Source organism: Vitis vinifera, chromosome 2 (assembly GCF_030704535.1).
Source record: "Vitis vinifera cultivar Pinot Noir 40024 chromosome 2, ASM3070453v1".
NCBI classification, from domain to species: Eukaryota; Viridiplantae; Streptophyta; class Magnoliopsida; order Vitales; family Vitaceae; genus Vitis; species Vitis vinifera.
This window is the reverse complement of record NC_081806.1, coordinates 16,934,826-16,953,316: the sequence shown is the minus strand read 5'-3', so window position 1 is coordinate 16,953,316 and position 18,491 is coordinate 16,934,826. Positions and strand designations below refer to the sequence as shown.

At 39.6% G+C, this 18,491-nt stretch overlaps 1 protein-coding gene across 3 annotated transcripts in view; it reads right to left on the bottom strand.

The window, feature by feature from the left end:
* Positions 1-18,491, bottom strand: part of LOC100255190 (DNA (cytosine-5)-methyltransferase CMT2) — a 78,677-nt gene that overhangs the window by 39,824 nt on the left and 20,362 nt on the right. For 2 of the 3 annotated variants that reach the window (XM_010666729.3, XM_010666739.3), the window contains 4 exons: positions 5,220-5,254; positions 3,196-5,071; positions 455-489; positions 219-324 (listed from right to left, as the gene is read on the bottom strand). In XM_010666729.3, the coding sequence (XP_010665031.1) occupies positions 219-324; positions 455-489; positions 3,196-5,071; positions 5,220-5,254 (2,052 nt within the window). The remainder of the gene's footprint in view (positions 1-218; positions 325-454; positions 490-3,195; positions 5,072-5,219; positions 5,255-18,491) is intronic. The other variant, XM_010666733.3, reaches the window with a different exon arrangement.

The following is an 18,491-nucleotide window of genomic DNA, read 5'->3' as shown; positions in this document are numbered from 1 at the left end:
ATGTAAAAGAGTAGAATAGATAATTAAGAAACTACTTAAAATGTACGAAGTTTAATAAGAAGTGCCAAATGGCTCAAAACCAGTCTTAATAAAACATAGCATTTCAAACTACTTAACACTTGAAAAAGGTTGATACTTGATATGTATAAAATGACACTGTAGAGAGAGAGGAACAAAAAGTAATGTTAACAAGTAGTCATAGAGGACTAGGGATTTACCTTTATGTGCGCACAATCTCCAAGATTGAATATTGTCCCATCAAGTTTAGCTTGAGTATAATGGCATTCAACATTAGTAACTATTTCTTCTTCATTATCATCAGCACTACAGCAATGAGCATGCACAGTAAAAGAAACGAAATTAGAGAAGAAAAAGAAAAATGAAAAATGTTCAGTAGTAGTAAGAATGACACAATAAAACCCAATTAAGACTGGGTCACAAGATTATTACTCACTTCAATTTCAAGCCTTGACCCTTGAATCTTTTATTCTGCAAACTTCAGGACATCAATACTCAGAACTTTAATATTTTAAAATACTAGAAATTGGTCAATAGAAAACAAAAGATAAAATGACATATTAGAAAAGCATAGCAGCAAAGAATAGTGAAGTAGCATAAAAAATATTATGAATCCTATTGCTTTATCAAATGACTCTAACTATAGAATTAATTAATTGAGGCTCTAATGTAATGATATAGTGATGAACAACGTCAATAATTATTAAGCATAGCACCTGTTGGACTTCCCACATGAAAACAAAAAGGGAGGAGATGTTGTCTTTCAAGTGGTGGCTCCCTCTTTCCCTTGCCCCTTTTTCTTGGTCCTTGGTGAATAGCTAGTGGTGGAGATGACAACATTTAACAATACATTAGCCAATTCAATGACCCCTTTGGCTCTAAGAAAGAATGAACAGCCACTTTTTTGGCATTTTCTCTCATTTCACTTGGTCCACAATGCACTCAATTTGTGAGAGGGTTTACAAGAGAAGAAAACAATGGAACAATCAGTCAGAAGATGGAAGACAAGATGTTGGCGTTTCTCATTCGAAATTTGTCATGCTGTTACCTATGAGTCCAGGCTCCTCCAAGGGCATTGTTCAGAAGAATCTTCTAGACTTTAGAAGTTTCTTTGACTTTGTTAATGTCACCATTTTGGTGAAGCATCATCTCCAGTAGATGCAAGATTGTCTGTCCTTGATGTTTTGTCTCCTTCAGCATTGCCAAAGGAACATTGAACAACATTAGGGTAAATGTATTTTGAGGACTACAACCTTTTCTTAATCGGAAACAAACATATTCATTCATTGAATGATAAAGACAAGAAGGACAAGCAATCTTTCCAAATGTACAACTGTTGATCAGAAAGTAAGCATGTATACTGTTCCAAAAAAAACTAAAATCATCAGCCCAGACAAAAGGGAAAAAAAGGCAATGTACACACACCTTGGAAACTTAATACACTCTAGGCAAAAAGGTCTCCTAAAAAGGGGACTAAGTGCTTAGCTCCTTGATTAGATAACTGGTCTGTAAGACTGCAAGTTTATTAGCTGGATGAGGAACCTGAGAAAAGGAGCATTCCACCTCAGTAGCAACATTTAGAATTTTGTGGTTCCATTTGTTGAACTTCCACTAGTCTCTCTTCCTATTAGACACCCAAGATATTACAATAGCAAAACATCCTATCATTAGATTGAATAGGCACAAAGCTTTTAGCCGGCAGCAAGCCCTTTAGTAATGCTAGTATCTCTGCCTCAATAACTAAATTCACTCCAACAAGTTTAGAGTAAGGTCGCTTACTACTGGTACTAAATGATTTCTAATCACACTTCCTATACTTCATTTTCCATGACTGCCCAAAAAGAGAACACCCATTAATGGAGCCTCTTGAAGAGGGTAACCAATAAAGCCTTTGTGATCTCTTTGAGCAAGGCCTAAAGGAGCCAAAATCTCAAATAACATCCATGGATCTCTATCTATCCTCAAATATCCTAACATTCCTCTCTAACTGGAAACACTCTGCCTAGTGCCATTTATTTGGATCATTTAGATAGCAATCCAAGGTTCGCCATGAAAACCATATCAAAGGTAAGATAGCAACTCATCAAGAACTTTACCTCTGACTGACTACAAAAGTCTCAAAAGAGATTGCCAACATCTCTACCATAACTCTAGGAGGTGCCTAATCAATCATGACAATATGGAATAACCTATGTCAAAGTGTTAGTGCAATGAGACAATAAAGAAAGAGATGATCAGTTGATTCACTACTCTCCAAACACCAAACACATTGGTCCGGGCTAGGTGATTTATAAGGCCTCGATCGAAGCAAGTTGTTGGTATTGATCTTCTTGAAGACTACAACCACCATAGTAGCAATATTTTCTTCTTAAAAGCTAAACACAGTCCAAATTTTTACTCATTTTCACACCTATAAGAAAAGGGAGATTTAGATGAACTACGCTCAAACAATTTATCTCACTCTTATTATTTCAAGTAAGTTTCCTAATTATGACAGATGTAAAAAGACAATAAAGTGAGCCAAAACTAAATTATACAACATACTATGTGTGTGCGCCTGAAAAAGAAAACAAAACAATGATGCACATTTGGTTGTTATAAAGGTAGGAAAGAAAGAAACTCTGATTTTTTAAATCTTAAATTTTCATTAGCATAGACCTGAGAGAACAAAAACTCCATTGAGTTATTTAGAAGCCATAATAGTGGAAGGCATAAGATTCCAAAGGATAGGATGTATTGATCTATATGTCCACAGAACAGTTCTATAATATAGAAGTCTAGAATAGAAAAGAAAGAGAAAAAGAAGAAAAAACAAGAGTTTAAAAAACAGAAGGAATTGTTTGGGGGCATTTTTTTTCCTTAATTGTATAAGAAATTTTGATTGTAAGGATGTATTTTCGGTTAATATCAAGAAAAATGGTTTTTTGGTTTCTGTACAAGAAAAATGGAACAGAAAAAAACAGCCTGTTTCAGAATATTATTTTGTTTTTCTGTGAATTCATTTCTTAAAGCTGTTTCAGAAAATAGCTTCAAACATGAACTTATTTTCTTTTAGTTTTATCTGGTTTCTACACAGACAAAGGGATAATAATGGAACACTCTTTGCAAATTGCACGCTAAGTAAAACCATTGCAAATCAAATCAAAGGAACCTAAAGAAAAAGTAGTTATGCTCCACCTTCAGGTCATAACGCCAGTGCCACCTTTCTTGAGCTTCTTTATCAGGAACTGGATCTCCAATAAAGAAAGATGTCCTTTTGTATTGTCCATGTCTGTTTTCTGAAGTAGGCAGCACAATCTTCTTACAAGGCCGTTTCTCAAATGAATCGGATGACTCAGAACAGGAAAATACAGGTTTGCTGCTTCCAGGCCCTACCAGAGATGAGGATAATCTTGGAGATCTTCTTAAGCATTTTTCATCCATAACTGTCACATCAGATGTTCTGAAAGACACAATCTTAGCATCATTTCCACTTTCTGAAGATTGAGAACTTGTCAGAAATATCTTTTGAGGAAGCAATGGGTTGAATGATGATAATCTTGGTGATGTTCTCAAGCACTTATCATCCCACATCAAGTCAGAAGCTCTTAAGGAGAGAGAATTTTCAATTTCAGGGGATTTTGTTTCTGCTGAACTTGTAAGAAATCTCTGTTGAGGCTGAACGAAGTTGCCATCCCACATTTTGAGGTCAGTAGCGCTTAAAGAGACAGAATTTTCAATTTCAGGAGATTTCATTTCTGCTGAACTTGTCAGAAATCTCTTTTGAGGCTGAACGGAGTGGGATGATGATAATCTCAGTGATCTTCTCAAGAACTTGCCATCCCACACTTTTAGGTCAGTAGCTCGTAAGGAGACAGAATTTTCAAGTTCAGGAGATTTCATTTCTGCTGAACTGGTCAGAAATCTCCCCTGAGGCTGAGCAGAGTTGGATGATGATAATCTCGGTGATCTTCTCAAGCACTTGCCATCCCACACTTTTAGGTCGGTAGCGCTTAAAGAGACAGAATTTTCAAGTTCAGGAGATTTCATTTCTGCTGAACTGGTCAGAAATCTCCCTTGAGGCTGAGCAGAGTTGGATGATGATAATCTCGGTGATCTTCTCAAGCACTTGCCATCCCACACTTTTAGGTCAGTAGCACTTAAAGAGACAGAATTTTCAAGTTCAGGAGATTTCATTTCTGCTGAACTGGTCAGAAATCTCCCCTGAGGCTGAGCGGAGTTGGATGATGATAATCTCGGTGATCTCCTCAAGCACTTGCCATCCCCCACTTTTAGGTCAGTAGCTCGTAAAGAGACAGAATTTTCATGTTCAGGAGATTTCATTTCTGCTAAACTTGTCAAAAATCTCTCTTGAGGCTGAAAAGAGTTGGATGATGATAATTTCGTTGATCTTCTCAAGCACTGGCCATCCCACACTTTTAGGTCAGTTGCTCTTAAAGAGACAGAATTTTCAAGTTCAGGAGATTTCATTTCTGCTGAACTTGTCAAAAATCTCTTTTGAGGCTGAGCGGAGTTGCATGATGATAATCTCGGTGATCTTCTCAAGCATTTGCCATCCCCCACTTTTAGGTCAGTAGCTTGTAAAGAGACAGAATTTTCATGTTCAGGAGATTTCATTTCTGCTAAACTTGTCAAAAATCTCTCTTGAAGCTGAACGGAGTTGGATGATGATAATCTCGGCGATCTTCTCAAGCGCTTTGCATCCCACATTTTTAGGTCAGTAGCTCTTAGAGATACAGAATTTTCAATCACTGATGGAGACAATTCAGGGGATCCTGAATTGACCTTTCGCTTTCTGAAACCATCTCCAGTTGCGGAAGGAGTTGAAATAAACCTTGGGGATCTTCTCAAGTGCTTCCCACCAGAAAAGTTTGGGTCATAAGTTTTCAGCGGAACAGGTTCTCCATTGCCATTTTCATGCAATGATAAAGGTAATGATTTGGTTTTGAAGTTTCTCAGCCATTCCCTTTGTGGTGTAGCATTTACTGGAGATCGCCCAGAGCTCATATCTTCCACATTCAAAAATATTTCTTCTTCACCACAAGCCCTACAACTAGGAGCATGAACAATGTGCCAAGCCACAAAAATAGAAAAATGGGAAAAAGAAAAAGGACAAATATAGAAACATGAAAAAACATGTAAACCAGGAAAGAGGAGACAGTAAAAACCACCAAAAGACAAGTTTGCAGAGTATCACTCACTTCAACGTCAAGCTTTGATCCTTTTTCTGGCAACTCTGCAAGATATTCAATTCCCAATCAAAACAATGAACATAAGAATTGAAGACAAAATAATATTTTAATCAGATGATTGACAAACAGCACTCAAAAGCATGAATATGGAAATGGCTCATCAATGTACAAGTTAATTGGTCAAGGACCCCTACAATTCTTTTGTCTTGATGGGAAATAGAAATATTATTAAAATATAAAAGTATAAAATATATCAAATAAGGAAAAGAGAGGCCTAAAATGGCAGCTACTGAAGTAAAAGGAGAAAAGAAATAAAGAGAATCACCACAGGAAAAATACATCAAGGACATATTTCAGCCATATTTATTTGAACTAATCTTAAAATCAATCACACCATCTTTTATTAACACTTAAAATTCTAACTCTGGATCAGCTAAAAAGGAGGAGTTGGAGCCTTCCAAACAGATGTTGTTTGTTAAGGGTGAAGAGGAATCAACAAACCATATTCTCATTCATTGTCCTAAGGCAAGCATGTTGTGGCATCTTATTTAGGCTATGTTCAATGTTCAGTGGGTGATGCCGTTCTCAATCAAGGATGTCCTCATTAGTTGGTGGGTTGCCTTTGTTGGGAAGAAGAGGAAGAAGGCCTGGAAAGCTGCACCTTTGTGTCTATTTTGGACATAATGGAAGGAGAGAAATCGAAGAGCTTTTAAAGATTCTGAACTAACAAACCACGTGATTTTATGCTCCTTCATGTACATGTTCTTGGAGTGGGTTAGGGTACATATAGAGTCTAATTCTTTATCCCTTTTAGATTTCATAAATTGGTTGGGCTGTAAGTGAAATGAGGGTGTTGGTTTTTTATCCATCCCTCTTTTTTTTTTTGTCCTTGTATACATCATGTATAATTTTAGTGCTTTTTGGCACTTTTAATACAATTGTCTTACTTATCAAAAAAAAAAAAAAAAATTAAAACTTGTTTTTGAATGAAACCCCTTTCAGGAAAAAACATGGAACCATGTCTTGGTGAAAGCAGTACACTGCGAAATCAAATGTTTACAAGTTAAAAGTAACACCCAACTTTACCAACTTAATCCCAACCTAGAGTCCATTGAATATCCAAGTATCAACCCTTAAACCTTTTCTAGCCATGAAATGAATCCATGATCTACCCTTTCCAGTCCAAATCCACAATTAGCGTCATGTCCAAACAATTTGGAACCTAACATTGAATGGAAGTATACTGAAGATTGTGGAAGGTTTAAGGCAAGAATTGACAAGGAGCGTATTTAAAATTTTCGGTCTGGACTCAACCAAGACCTCGATGTTGTTTGTAGTCAACTCTAGCCACCAAACCTTTACCCAAAATTGAAGAAGTGTTCACTGAGGTACGACAAGAAGGGACACAGAAAAGAGTGATGCTCAGTCCAACAAAGGCCACTATTTCAGTTCCAGCTGGTGATAATTTTGCCCTAGCTACTCATGGAGTTGATGGAGTTCATGAAGATGCCCGCGGGGATACTCGTAATGCATGAAAAAGTGGTAATCTCTGGTATGAACACTGCTAGAGATCTAACCATAATCGTGAAAATTGCTAGAAGTTGTATAGGAAGCCACAAAATTGGAAGGACAATAGAGGAAACAAGAGTAATTTTCAGAACCCAAGAGGAATCCATACTATGTCAGAACCTAGAAACAAGACTGATGAGAATTCGTTCAATGTCTCACTAAATAAAGACCAACTTGAACAGTTGTTAGCACCATCAACTACCACAATCTCACCTCCATCAGGCACTATTTCTTCTCAGAATGCCCTTAACACATCTTTCCTAGCCCAAAAAGGCACTTTTCGGACTACTTTAAATAGTATTACTAAAAAATTGGACCCTTGGATCATAGACTCTAGTGCTTTAAATCATATGACAAGGTACACAGGTCTCTTCTCTACTTATAATCCTGGTTTAGGACATATTAAGGTGAAAATTGCAAACAGTTCCCTTGCAACAGTTGCATGGATTGGTACAATTGTTCTAAACCCTCGTATAACCCTTTATGATGTTTTACATGTTCCTCAATTAGCCTGTAACCTAATATCTATAAGCAAACTCAAAAGATCTTGATTGCTCAATCCAATTCTTACCATCTCATGGTGAATTTCAAGAAATGACTTTAAGAAACAGGATTGCTAGTGCTAAAGAGCATGGTGGACTCTACTACTTAAGGGTGACAACTTCGGGAATAAACAAGCATCCACAACAAACTATGCATCTTCTTCTTTGTCAATGAAATAATGTTGTGGCACTTTAGGTCAGGCCACCTTAATTTTCAGTACTTGAAACATTTGGTTCTTTCCCTTTTCAGAAATAAAGATTGAAAGTGAATGTCAAATACGGACTATACCTAGAGAGGGGTAAATTGGTGTTGCTAAACTATTTAAAAAGGTCTCCCGGCACAATTTATCTAATCTTATAAATTATAACAAATCTCTTCTTTTCTCTTCAAACACTTTTCAACACAAATAGAGATCACATGCAAATATGAATGCAGCAACATTCACCCAACAGATATCAAATGAAAGTCACATGCAAATGCTTCAAGACTCCCTAAAATTAATTCATAAAAACACTTTTCTCCTTAACTGATTTCCAATTGGTATAAGATATCATTAACCAAAATGAACAGAAAAAATATTCAAGATATCCAATGGATAATCACACCTATTTCAACTCATTTTTCTTCCATTCAACATATATGCCCAAGTAAGTAATGAAATCAAATGTAAAACTAAATAGAAAACCTCCATAGCCACTTCCCTAAAATAGCACGATTCCTTAAAGAAATCTTCCCAAACCCCAAACCCCAATCCTCCTTCCACCTTCGGATTACACACTAAATCCCAACTAATAAGATGGGATTTACCATCTTATAAATATTACCAGCTTCCTTCTCAAAAAAATTTTGTTCCTACCAATGTGACCTTTGTTGATAAAGAAAATTATTTTACTCATCCTTATCTTCAAGGGGAGACATCATTCTTGGAAGATAAAGGCAATGACTCATTCTTACTTGAATTGCCCTCCATTTCACAATCTCCCTCATTTGAGGCCACAATCAGTCCCAGTCTCACTCCAATTTTGTCTACTATCAAACCATTCTCTTCTAGTCCCATGTCATTGACTAAGGAAAGTCCAGTTCACAATTCTACTCTAACCGCTACAGGTATGCTCAAGAAGAAATGATTCCTTTGTTGAACCTATGCAAATCTAAGAGTTAGAACCAATCTTTAAAAATGAGGTTAATGTTTTACTCAAATCTTCTTTTGATGATTTTTGTGTTGTCATTGATAATAATGATTTGTATCTACCCATAGCCTCAAGAAAGGTACGAGAGAGTTTACCAAACACCCTTTATACCCACTAGTTCAATTTGTATCCTATGATAGATTGTCACCTTCCTACCAAGCCTTCCTTACCCAACTAAGCATTGTTACTATTCCTAGAACCCTATTCGAGGCATTAAATAGTGAAAAGTGGAGACAACCCATAAGTGTTGAGATGGAAGCACTAGAAAAAATAAAATAAAGCATGGGAGATAGTGGAGTTGTTAAAAGGAAAGAGTCTAGTAGGTTGTAAGAGGGGTTTTTATTGTAAAATACAAGGCGAATGGATCAATTAAGAGGTATAAGCAAGGCTTGTTGAAAAAGGATATACCTAGACTTATGGAGTAATTTTTTTTAGAGACCTTTGCACCCATAGCCAAAATGAATATAGTTCGCGTTGTTATCCTTAACCGTCAACTTTGAGTAGAATTTACAACAATTTGATATCAAGAATGATTTTTTTACATAGGTATCTTGAAGAAGAAATTTATATATAAGGTCCTCGACGATTTGGCAAGAATCTAGAAGGTAGAAGCTTAAGAAGGTCTTGTATAGTTTGAAACAATCTCCTCGTGCTTGGTTTTGAAGATTTGCTAAGGTGATAATTACTGATGGGTACAAGCAAAATCAAGGTGACCACAACTTATTCATCAAGCACTGCTTCAGGAGAGTTATGGCCTTGTTAGTTTATGTGGACAATATAATTGTGATTGGAAATGATGAAAAGGAAAGGGATAGTTTGAAGAAGTGTTAATGAAAGATTTCAAGATTAAAGAACTAAGTCGATTAAAGTGGCACAGTCACAACAAGGAATTTTTGTATCCCAACAGAAGCATGTGATGGATTTGTTAAAGGAAACTGGGAAGTCAACTTATAAACCAATAGACACACCTATGGAGCCCAATCACAAGCTTGGTGATAATAGCAATGATAGTGTAGATAAAGGAAACAATCAGAGATTGATGGGTTAATTAATCTACTTATCACACACAAGATCTAATATTGCATATGTTGTCAGCATGGTGAATCAATTTATGCACAATCCTTTTTTTTTTTTTTGATTGGAAACGACACAAAGATATATTGATAGAAAAAAGACGTACAAGAAGAAGGATGAGAAATCCTCCCACCAAACACAACTAAATTACAGGAAAAAACACATAAAACAAACGAACTCCCTCTAAGGACCAATCCTTATGGAGTACACACCGTTATCCAATCCAGTTGAATCACATTAAGGGGAGTCCCCTTAAATGCCTTGGAACAGAAAGCCCAAAAGGAAGCAAGGAAAACAATAGAGTCCCAAAGGAACTCTGAATTCCTTGCTTTATCCTCGAAAATCCTTGCGTTTCTTTCCCACCACACAACCCGAATTAGAGCGATGCTCGCAGCTTGCCACAAAACTATCCCTCTCTTAGAATTATCGAAGCCTCTAAATTTGATGGACATCATGTCATATATGCTCCTTGGGGGAACCCAATCCATCTTAGCTAACTGAAATAACCTGTGCCACAACCCAATCGTCAAGGAACAATGAAGAAAAAGATGATCTGCTGATTCCCCATGCTTCATGCATAGAATACAAATATCAGGACTAAGGGCTTTGTAGGGTCTTCTCACTTGTAACATGTCATTAGTATTCACCTTCTTGTGTGCTACTAACCAGACAAAGGACTTCACTTTGAAAGGAACTTGAGAATTCCAAACGAACTTTGAAGAAAAGTCCTGAGGAGATCCAGAAGATTGAGATATTGCTAGAAAAAGGATTTGACTGAAAAAAGCCCTGAAGAGGATAATGGCCATAATCTGGCATCTGGGACCGAAGGAGATAGATACAAATCATCAAGTGACCGCATGAGGCCTTCTAAGTCCTCAATCTCAGAATCTGACAGGTTACGGCGGAAATTCAAATTCCAAGAGAAGGGACGAGATGGACCGAGAACCGAATTCTTTCCCCGTTTCCTACCACATACCGAGTAAACAAGGAAACCCTGAAAGACTTGTGCAATAGCCTTCCAAGGACAGCGATGTGACCATCTGACTAAAGTGTAAGCATCCCAACCATTAGAGTGTGAACCATAAATGCTTAAAATGACCTGATGCCAAAGAGCTGAACCCTCTCTAGGATACCTCCATAACCATTTCCCTAGAAGAGCAAGATTCCTCCAAGAAATATTCCCAAAACCCAAACCCCCTATTGTCTTCGATTTGCACACAACATCTCACCTCACTAAATGATCCCTTTTGCCTTCCCCAACCCCTGACCATAAAAAATCCCTTTGCAACCTCTTGATTTTTGCAGCCACTGAAGCGGGAATCTTAAATAAGGAAAGGAAGTAACATGGCAAATGGGTAAGGCAAGATTGGGTAAGAGTTATCCTCCCCCCGAAGGATAAGTAGGTCTTTTGCCACCCATCTAATCTACTTGAGATTCTCTCAATCATTGGATCCCAAAAGCCACACGCCTTACGGTTCTCGCCCAAAGGGAGACCCAGATAGAGAATAGGCCATCCAGACGCCTTACAATCAAGCATCACAGCCAATCTTGAAAGATGAGCCTGATCAAGATTGATGCCATAAATACTACTCTTGTCAAGATTGACCTTGAGCCCAGAAATGTGCCCAAACACTAACAAAAGACTCTTCAGAGTCTGCAGCTCTTCCTCCCTTGAGTTAGAAAAGAATATGGTATCATCAGCAAATTGCAAATGGGACACCCTAGTTCTATTTCTACCCACCCTGAAACCCTCCATCATATTTCTTTCCTCTGCTCTCATAAGCATCCTACTCAGTACATCTGCGACTAAAGTAAACAAAAAAGGGGATAAAGGGTCGCCTTGTCTTAATCCTCTTGATGCCTTAACCCACCCTTTAGCGCTACCATTCACCAAGATTGCATAAAATACCGAAGATAAACATCCACTCATCCATTTCCTTCATCTAGGATTGAACCCCTTCTTTTCTAACACATGATCCAAAAAATCCCACTTCACGTGATCGTAGGCCTTTTCAAAGTCTATTTTGAATATGACGCCTTCCTCCCCTGACCGTCTTCTCTCGTCCACTATCTCATTCGCTATAAGAACCGCGTCCAATATTTGTCTCCCTTGAACAAAAGCGCCTTGAGTATAGTGGATGGTCTCATGTAGAACCCCTCTTAGGCGCCCTGAGAGCACTTTGGCTATTATCTTGTAGAGACTAGTGATCAAACTAATGGGTCTAAAGTCTGATATTCTCTTTGACAAACTCTTTTTGGGTAATAGAACAATGAAAGAGGCATTAGTGCTTTGATTGATAATTCTGCTCCTATGAAATTCTGCAAACACTCTCACCAACTCCTCCTTAATCACATCCCAACACTCTTGGAATACGGCAATAGTAAAGCCATCAGGCCCCGGAGCCTTATCCCTATCCAACTGAAAAATGGTCTTAGAAATCTCTTCTTCAGTGAAAGGGGAGTCTAACCTTAACGCACTCTCTTCCGAAATAGGAGACCAATCTAATCCTTCAACACCCCAAGACTCTCCTGTAGGACTCGTGTAAAGCTTTTCAAAGTAATGTAAGATCTCCTCTATGATACTCTCGGCATTCTTCAGCACTAAGCCCCTCTCATTCTCCAACTCCTTGATATATTTCCTATTTCACCTACCATTAGCCACTTTATGATAAAACTTAGAGTTGCAATCCCCTTCCTTGACTCATTTTACCTTAGCTTTTTGTCTCCAATGGATTTCCTCCCTCAATATTAATTCCTCTAGCTCCCCTTTTCTTGAGGCTCTTTGACTAAACAAATCAGAATTGAGACCCCCTTCCTGCTCAATGGCATCAAAGTTAGCTAAATCATTGAGAATACTTTTTTTCTTTTCTTTAAGCTCTCCAAAAGAAAACTTATTTCACTCCTTCAATTTGGCTTTAACATATTGTAGTCTCCTCATGAACTTATGGCCTTCCCATCCGTTTCCTTGAAACCCACTCCACCAATCTCTAAAGTTCTCCTTGAAATTAGGGTGTTGTAACCACATATTCTCAAACCTAAAAGGTGTTGGCCCCCACATAAACGGGTTGGTATTCATAACAATTTATGCACAATCCTAAGGAAGCATATCTCTTAGTAGTTCACAAGATACTACACCATCTCAAAGGAACACCAAGGAAAAGGGATTCTGCTCAAGAAAGGAACGAGTTTGACTCTTGAAGCTTATATAGATGTTGATTATACAAGGTCAGTGGTAGATAGACGCTCAACATCAGGTTATTGTACATTCCTTGGTGGAAACCTAGTAACATGGAGTAAAAAGCAGAATGTAGTAGCAAGGTCAAGTGTCAAGATGGAACTTAAAGCAATGGCACTTTACATTTTTGAATTGCTATGGCTAAAAATAATCCTAGAAGATCTTGCATATAAGACTTTATTGCAACAACGAATCAACGATCAATATTGCATATAATCCTATGCAACATGACCAAACCAAACATGTGGAGGTAGATAGGCACTTTATCGAAGAAAAATTCGACAATGGCTTCATCTGCACATCATACGTCTCCTCAGGTGGTCAACTCACGAATTTTCTAACCAAGAGTCTAAACAATACCATGTTTCAAGCAATAATTGGCAAGCTAGCAATGCCTAATATTTGCTTAACAGCTTGAGGGGGGTATGGAGAACATGTTTTTTTAAGGGTGTTGAATTTGTATTTTCTATAAATAGGTTTAAACTTAGGAAATAATGTAATCCCTGATTTATAGGGATTTAGTTTACTAATTTATAAGGATTTGGTTTAAGGTAGTTCCTATTTTCTATAACAAGCCTATGGCTTATCCTTTTGTATATAACCAAATGTGTATTCTATTCTAAATGAATGAGATTTTCTTGTCAATTTTTTCCACAATTTCCAAACAAAATAATCGTAGTAAATACCTTAATATTTTTAGACCCACCTTGTTTAGACACCAAAACAATAAAAGTAACATTCCAACTTTGCCCAAGATACCTATGTCAATGGAAGCCACTAATGAAGCTTATCACATCTCTTCAAACCATAGCCCAATAACTTAGCAAGAATTGTGGGAAAACAACAAAATCCCCTAATCTTAGGGTCTGATCAACTCTAAATGGCCTATATGTGGTATATATTAGTTGTTAATATTTTTTTTTTTTGATAGGCAAAAGCACAAAGATATATTAGAGAAAGGGAGCTTGAAAGGCAACCCAGAGCATACAGGGAGTATACAAGAGACACCTAAAACAAGCAACAAAAACACAAGCACTCACCAGCCCTCAACAAGAACCCAACCAATCCACAAAGTTAAACAAAGATAAAGGGCCTACAACTATAGAAGAATTAGCTAGGATAAGAGATTACAAACAAAAGAGTTTTTCAATCTTTGAGTCGACAAAGCCTCGTTATCGAAGACTATCCTATTTCTTTCCTTCCAAACTGTCCAAAATAAACAGAGAAGAGCTGCCCGCCAAACCTTTCTATGATTCTTGTCCTTAAAAGAGACATACCAACTTAAAAGAGTGTCTTTTACCGAAAATGGCAACACCCAATTGACCCCAAAAAGAGAAAACACAAGATCCCACAAAATCTTCGTCTTAGAACAATGAACAAGGATACGATTTATTGTTTCCTCTTCAGCGCAACACAAGCAAAATCTATTGGCTAGAATCCAACCCCTCCTCTTGAGCTGATCTTGAGTAAGAACCTTCTCCCAAGAAGCTTCCCAAGCAAAAAAACTCACCTTTGAAGGAACATACGGACTCCAAATAATTTTGCCCGGAAACGAGACTGCACAGCTATGATCAAGAGACTTGTAAAGAGATTTTATAGTGAAAATCTCATTTTTCGTCCCTTTCCACAGCATCCTATCCTCCCCATCAGCATCCAACCTCTTATCTTGAATGGACGATAGGAGTCTCTCCACCTCCTCCACCTCCCAATCGTTGAAAGGTCTAAGGAAAAGTGGAGTCCACCCTCCCACTTCCCCCATTGGGTCCCAATAGTCCGCAACCCACGCATCTTTAGAACCCGCTAAATCAAACAAGGAAGGAAAAGTCTCACAAAAGGGGGTGTTCCCGCACCAAATGTCTTTCCAAAACCTCACCCTTTTACCATCCCCCACCGAGAAAGATGCATTATTGAACAGTAGCAACCCTTCCTTGTTGATTTCCTTCCAAAGCCCAACCTCATGGCCCTCCCTAGCCCCGCAAGTGCTCCACCCTCCTCTTTCAACCCCATACTTCGTACTAATAATAAGCTTCCAATATGAGTCTCTTTCAACCGCAAAACGCCAACTCCATTTGCACAAGATGGCTCTATTAAGAATGGAGAGATTTCTAATCCCCAATCCACCCATCTTTTTGTGAGTACAGACAACAGCCCACTTAACAAGATGGGGCCTCTTCTCCAACGCTCCCCCTTCCCAAAGAAAGTCCCTTTGTATTTTCTCAAGTCTTAATTTAACCACTCTTGGCATGCGCAATAATGACATAAGATACGTTGGCGTGTTCGCCAAAGTACTCCGGATGAAAGTGATTCTTCCTCCCTTAGAAATGAATTGCCTCTTCCACAAGGCAAGTTTCTTCCTCATCCGCTCTTCCACTCTGTCCCAAACCTTCACAGACTTATGCGAAGCTCCCAAAGGGAGCCCCAAATAGGTGGAAGGGAGAGATCTCACTTTGCAGCCAAGCTCAGCTGCCAATAACTTAGCATTCTCCACACTACCCACCGGCAAAATCTCACTTTTATTCAAGTTAATGCGCAGTCCGGAAGTGGCTTCAAACCACATTAATAACCAACTTAGAAAGGCCAATTGCTCTTGAGAGTCATCACAGAAGACCAAAGTATCATCGGCGAACAGCAGGTGCGTAACTTGGATCCCGACACCTTCCCTTCCCCCTATCCTGCAGCCTGAAAGAAAACCCCCTCTCACTGCTCTGTTAATGAGACTACTTAAGGCCTCCATTCCTAAGACAAAAAGGTAAGGAGAGAGGGGGTCTCCTTGCCTTAACCCCCTAGAGCTCCGGGAAAAACCGGTAGGAGAACCATTGACCAAAACCGAAAACGAGGCGGTGGATTTGCACCATCTAATCTACCCAATCCATTTCTCCCCGAAACCCATTCTTTGCATCACTGATAGCAGAAAATCCCAATTTATTTGATCATAGGCCTTCTCTAAGTCCAATTTACACAAGACCCCACTTTCCTTTCTTTTCAGCACGGAGTCTATGACCTCATTAGCAACTAACGCAGCATCAAGAATTTGCCTACCTTCAACAAAGGCATTTTGGGTTGAAGACACCACTTTTCCCACTACCTTTTTCAATCTATTGGCTAAGACCTTAGCAAGCAGCTTGTAGAGACCCCCCACCAAACTAATGGGTCTGAAATCTCTCAAGTCTTCAGCCCCACACTTCTTTGGGATTAAAACTAAGAAGGTGGAGTTCAGGCTTCTTACAAATTTTCCCCTCTCATAAAAGTCCTTGAAGAAACCCAAGACCTCATCTTTGACAAAATCCCAACAGAATTGCCAAAATGCAAGGGAAAACCCTTCCGGACCAGGGGCCTTGTCCCCATTCAGATCTGAAAGGGCCAAGAACACCTCATCCCCAGAAAAACTCTCCTCCAGCCTGGCTGCCTCTTCATCCCCAATGCTGTCAAACTCAATATTGTTGCTGCAAGGACGCCATCCTCCTGGATCTGATAAAAGGTCCTCAAAGGCCCTCACCACTCCCCTTTGAATGTCATGATCTTCTGAAAGCCAGGTGCCATTGACTTTTATTTTTTTCAAACAGTTCCTCCTTCTGTTCGAATTTGTCATCTTGTGGAAAAATCCCGTGTTCTTATCACCTTCCTTCAGCCAAATTTCTCTCGATTTTTGTCTCCATGAAGTCTCCTCCATTAGAGCCCATTTCTTAAACTCCTCCCTAGCCTCCTTTCTCGCCTCTAGCTCCTGCTCATTTAAAGCTCTAAGTTGCTCCTGATTATCCCAGTAGGATACTTTATCCAGAGCCAACCCTTTATTCACCCCCACTTTACCAAAGACTTCCGAGTTCCATTCCTTCAGTTTAATTTTCAGGGCCTTCAATTTTTCTGTCAAGATGAAACTATAGGACCCACTATAATTAAATCCTTGCCACCAGCCCTTTAACAGCTCCTTGAACCCCTCCTCCTTCAACCACATATTCTCGAACCGAAATGGAATTGGACCTCTCCTCGTCCCACCCCAATCTAACAGAATTGGGAAGTGATCAGATACCGGTCTTGGGAGGGAACACTGAATCACCCCACTGAAGTGATTCTCCCAATCCTCCGAAATCAGAAAACGGTCCAGTCTAGACCTTGAAAGACCATTCAGCCCTCCACTCCATGTGAACAACCCCCTATGGAGAGGCAAATCTTTTAAAGCCAACTCCTCAATCACCTCCGAAAATCTTCTCATAGAACCAGTCAGTCTTCCTTCTCTACTGCGCTCACTAGGAAATCTGACCACGTTAAAGTCCCCGCCAATACACCAAGGGTCAAACCACAGCCCTCGAATGGCTCCTAGCTCTTCCCAAAACATCTCTCTATGCCATTTCATAGTAGGACCATATACTCCCGTGAAGGTCCACAAGAAGCCATCTTCACAATTTTTAAAGCGTCAGGAAACTGAGAAAAGACCCACCTCCATGCCCATTAACTCCAGAACCCTTTTATCCCAAAACACTACAACCCCACCGGCTGCCCCCCTAGCACTCATAGCACCCCAACCTAAGAATCTTCCCACTCCAAGACTGTGAACAATCCCTCTGGATATATCTTGAATTTTGGTCTCCTATAGACACACCAAATCCGCTTTTTGTGACCTGATCAAAGCCTTAATAACTTTCCTTTTATCCCTATCATTGGCCCCTCTTATGTTCCAAGATATGATCTTTATCTTCATCTATGGTTCGAGATTCTGTCCCTACCATCTCTAACCAGAGATTTCTCCTTCCTCGCCCCTTTGTAATTGATGGACCACTCTAATTTCTTCAATTCACGATCAAACTTAATGGACCCCGAAATATCTTTCTTAATATTCTACTCCCTTCTTCTCTTGTTCCTTAGAAGCAAGTTCAGAATTTCTCCTTCAAATCCTTCCATCGAAAAACCCAGGAACTTGCTAAATCTCGCCAGGCAACTATCATCCCATCGACATCCTCTTCCTTCCAAGTCTTGCAATAATATCTCAAACTCATCCCCCCTTCCTTCACCACCCGAGGATCTCTCCCCCTCTGGGCCCATCTCCCCATTGCTACCATCTGCCAGAATAATGCTAAGAGGGAGCTGCTCCTCTCCCTCAATCTCAGAAATCAAGCCAGACGGAACCCCCCCCTTCGTCCCCGCCTGATCGATCCCAGAAAAAAGAGAAGGAGAAGTTTCCCGGCCCCCCACAGAAGGCGAAGGTAGTCCGACATACCTGGAAGCTTCATCACGCAGCGCTTCATCAGTCAACGACCCACTTTTCGGCACCGCAAAGGCTTCCGACGGCGACGCAGCTCTCAAACTATCGATGATAGGGTCCTCCACTATAAAAACTTGACTCTCCGAGCTAAACGTCTGAGCCGTAGGACGAGAGGCCGAAGGCGCTTCCCCACGAACAAGAAGATCAGCATCTCCTGAGCCTTTCTCCACTTTTGGCGATTGTGCCCTAGCTCGAGGACTCGAGATGCCTTCCCCATTTAAATCTCCTCCTTCCGCTGCAACAGGCCCTACAGGCCCAAAACCCTCTCCCTTCTCCCCGTAAGTGACATTGGGCCTTAAGTCACAACCCAATACCTCCTGGGTTTCTTTAAAAGGCCCCTACCTTAACCCACTTAATTGAGACAGGCCCAGAGACACCCCATGAGCTGGCCCTTTTGGCCCGATACTTGGCCC